At 51.9% G+C, this 3,695-nt stretch overlaps 1 protein-coding gene across 1 annotated transcript in view; it reads left to right on the top strand.

Moving 5' to 3' along the window:
• Window positions 1–3,095: 3,095 nt before the first annotated feature.
• The window catches only part of LOC102758497 (N-acetylserotonin O-methyltransferase-like protein), a gene marked incomplete at its 3' end in the record, with an annotated part of 20,780 nt that continues 20,180 nt past the window's right edge, over window positions 3,096–3,695 (top strand). Inside the window, exon 1 of the mRNA XM_015570453.1 lies at window positions 3,096–3,103. Within this exon, the coding sequence (XP_015425939.1) occupies window positions 3,096–3,103 (8 nt within the window). The remainder of the gene's footprint in view (window positions 3,104–3,695) is intronic.

The raw sequence follows: 3,695 nt of genomic DNA, 5'->3' as shown, positions 1-3,695 counted from the left end.
CGCCCCACCCACTAGGATAGTGATGGTGAACCTATGACACGCGTGTCAGAGGTGACACACGAACTCATTTTTTTTGGTTGATTTTTCTTTGTTAAATGGCATTTAAATATATAAAATAAATATCAAAAATATGTCTTTGTTTTACTATGGTTGCAAATATCAAAAAAATTTCTATATGTGACACGGCCCCAGAGTTAAGTTAGGGTGTTTCAAAATGCTGACACGCCGAGCTCAAAAGGGTTCGCCATCACTGTTCTAGAACATGATGAGGAGAGGAAAATTTAAACTCATTTTCTTGTGTCGGAGATACGAATGCTTTGGAGTTATTAAATGCTAAATAATTGTTATGATTAGATGAACCATCAATAAAAATTCTTAATATTTCAGGAACAGTTTCGTGTACAGTGCATTTGAAGTGTTCTTGGACATTCATTTATTTCGATTAGCCAATTTAATTTGAAATAAAGCTCATGATTTAACTTTGTTAACAGGAACTCACATTAATTGGATTACGGCTATGGTACCTTCAAGTACTTTGACATAAGCCATTTAACTTTTGTTTAGGGTGGGGAAATATAAATCATGAACCTTTCATTGTCCTTAGTTTAAGGAAGGCAGCGGTTTCCAGATTAAAAATATTAGAAAAATAGTGGGTCTGTGCATACACTTAATAGTAAGTTTTAATGACATTGAAGGCATATTATTTTATTTTATTTTTTAAAAATGTATTTTATTGGTTTTTCACAGAGAGGAAGGGCGAGGGATAGAGAGTTCGAAACATCGATGAGAGAGAAACATCGATCGCTGCCTCCTGCACGCCTCCCACTGGGGATGTGCCCGCAACCTAGGTCCATGCCCTTGAACGGAATCGAACCCGGGACCCTTCAGTCTGCAGGCCGGCGCTCTATCCGCTGAGCCACACCAGCCACGGCTGAGGGCATATTATTTTAAATAAAACATTGCTGTTAAGAAATCAATGAATAAATCATTGTGATTCTCTCTCATCGCGATGTTTCTATCTCGGTCTTCCTTTCCCTTCCTCTCTGAAATCAAAAAAAATCTCTCTATAGCCCTGACCAGTGTGGCTCAGTGGATAGAGCGTCGGCCTGTGGACTGAAGGGTCCCGGGTTCGATTCCCGGTCAAGGGCATGGACCTGGGTTGCGGGCACATCCCCAGTGAGGCAACCCATCAATGTTTCTCTCTCTCTCTCTCTCTCTCTCAAAAAAAAAAATCAATGGAGAAATCTCACCTGGTTAGAAAAGGGACCCCGAGGTTCTTCGAGGGCGGGATGGGCACTCAGAAGGAGAGCCTGGATTCCTTTTAGAAGGTGGAGGATCTTGGGCGGTTTGAAGGAGCTCGGCTCGATCCCTAGTCGGGGGCGTGCAGGAGGCGGCCGGTCCATGATTCTCTCTCATCACGGATGTTTCTCTCTCTCTCTCTCTCTCTCTTCCTCTCCCTTCCTCTCTCTGAATTCAGCAAAAAATACATAAAACAAAAATAAATTGAAGAAATATTTTTTTAAAAATGTGCTTAGCCCAGCCGGTGTAGCTCAGTGGTTAGTGCCGGCCTGGGACCCAGGAGGTCAGGGTTCGAGTGAAACATTGAAAAGAGAGAATCACGGATCGGCTGCCTCCCGCGGGGCCCCCTTACTGGGGGATGGAGCCCGCAGCCCCGGCCCAACCACTGAGCCACCCCAGCCAGGCATCCCCAGGGCAACTTCTGAGTGACAGCCTGAGGCCTCAGCCCAGAACAGGGCTTTGGTTTAATGAACGGAGGTTGAGGGGAGAAAGCCTGGGAGCCAAACTCCCCACGGAGGTGCGACTTCCTTTGCTCCCCGGAGCGCCCCAAAACTGAACCCTAGAAGGTAACCTCAATTGAGCCAACCAACCTCTCCCTTTCTGCACCCCCCTCCCCCCCAATTTGGCCTCGGAAACCATGAGCCAGCAAGACCCAGACACCCAAACCCCCATTCTGGGCGTGGGACTCACACGTCGGGTGAGAAAAATGAGACGAAAGAAAGAAGAAGAAAAAAAAAGGTGTGAATAACCTCAAACCAACCACCACACAGGCATCGGGGCCACAGGGGCTGGGCCGGCAGCCAAGATCCAGAAGGGGAGGGATCGGCTAATCACGTTCCCCCCCAAAATGCGACACGAGGGTCCCCCGTCCTTGGCTTACACAGACACGCCAGCAGGCACAGGCCGGCATTTCGTCACCGTTATTATTATTATTATTTTAAATATATATATTTTTTATTGATTTCAGAGAAATCGAACCCTGACCTCCTGGCTCACTAACCACTGAGCCACACCGGCCAGGCTAAAAATATTTTTTAAAATATTTCTTAAATTTATTTTTGTTGTATATATTTTTGTTGAATTCAGAGAGAGGAAGGGAGATGGAGAGAGAGAGAGAGAGAGATCGATGATGAGAGAGAATCACGGATCGGCCGCCTCCTGCACGCCCCCCACTGAGGATGGAGCCCGCAACCCGGGCATGTGCCCTTGACCGGGAATCGAACCCCGACCTCCTGGTTCATAGGTCGACACTATCTATATCTATCTATCGATCATCGATCATCGATCATCTATCAATATCTCTAAAGGAGGCTGTGGCTCTGTCCCAGCTACAGGCGGCAATGTCTGCAGACACATACTTTTCTGTGGCCAGAGCCTGTACCCCCTTACCCAAGCCAGTCACCCCAAAATTTATGCATTTAAAGGATACCACCCTGAGATGCATGATGAGGTGATTAAGGAGATGTATTTGATGAAATTTTCTCCTGCTCACCCCCAGGAATGATCAGGCCCCATGTCACCCATCATCTGTCCATCCATCCATCCACCTATAGAAATCCTTCCTTCCTTGGCCCCGCTCACCACCGCGCCCCCATGGGGCCCCACTTCTGGGCCCATGGGGAACCCCATCTCCACGCCCCCACCGTGCCCACCGGGAACCCCATTTCCGCGCCCCCACCGCGCCCTTAGGGATCCCCCCATTTCTGTGTCCCCATCGGGTCCGCAGGGAACCTCTCCCGAGTCACAAGGACCCCCCCTTCCCTTCGCCCCAACTCATGGCCCACAGGGACCCCGCGATGTGGAGGTTCGGGGTCGAGGGACCTTGCCCCGCCCGAGCCCAGCTCGCGTCCAAGCGGCCCCGCGGGGGCGGGGTCAGAGATGGGGGAGGAGCTTCCTTAGGGGCGGGGCCAGGAAGGTATTTGGTTCAGAACAGGGGGCGTGGTCACGGCGGACGTGGGCGGGGCTTTCTGGCCTGTCTGCGGTGGGCGGGGTCTGTAAGGGCGGGGCTTCGGCACGTTCGGGCTTAAGGGTTGCGGAGGGAAGGGGGGTGTGGGCAGGGCGTTGTGTACGTGCCTCTGGTGGGCGGGACCTGCCAGCGGAGATTCGTCAGGGGCGAGGCCTCAGTGGTGTGGGCGTGGCCACCTTCCGAGCGGGGTTTGCGTAGGGGCAGGGCCTGGCGTACGTGCCTCCAGTGGGCGGGGCCTGCCCAGGCGCTGTGCCCCGCAGACCTGCAAGCGGAGATTTGTCAGGGGCGGGGCCTCAGTCGTGTGGGCGTGGCCACGTTCAGAGCGGGGTAGCGTAGGGGCAGCGCCTGGCGTACGTAACTCCAGTGGGCGGGGCCGCGTTCTGAGGGGGGTTTACGTAGGGGCGGGGCCTGGCGTACGTGCCTCCGGTGG

This window comes from Myotis davidii, unplaced genomic scaffold (assembly GCF_000327345.1).
Source record: "Myotis davidii unplaced genomic scaffold, ASM32734v1 scaffold553, whole genome shotgun sequence".
In the NCBI taxonomy this organism is placed as follows: Eukaryota; Metazoa; Chordata; class Mammalia; order Chiroptera; family Vespertilionidae; genus Myotis; species Myotis davidii.
The sequence above is the reverse complement of the archived record's forward strand: the minus strand, read 5'-3'. Positions and strand labels throughout refer to the sequence as shown.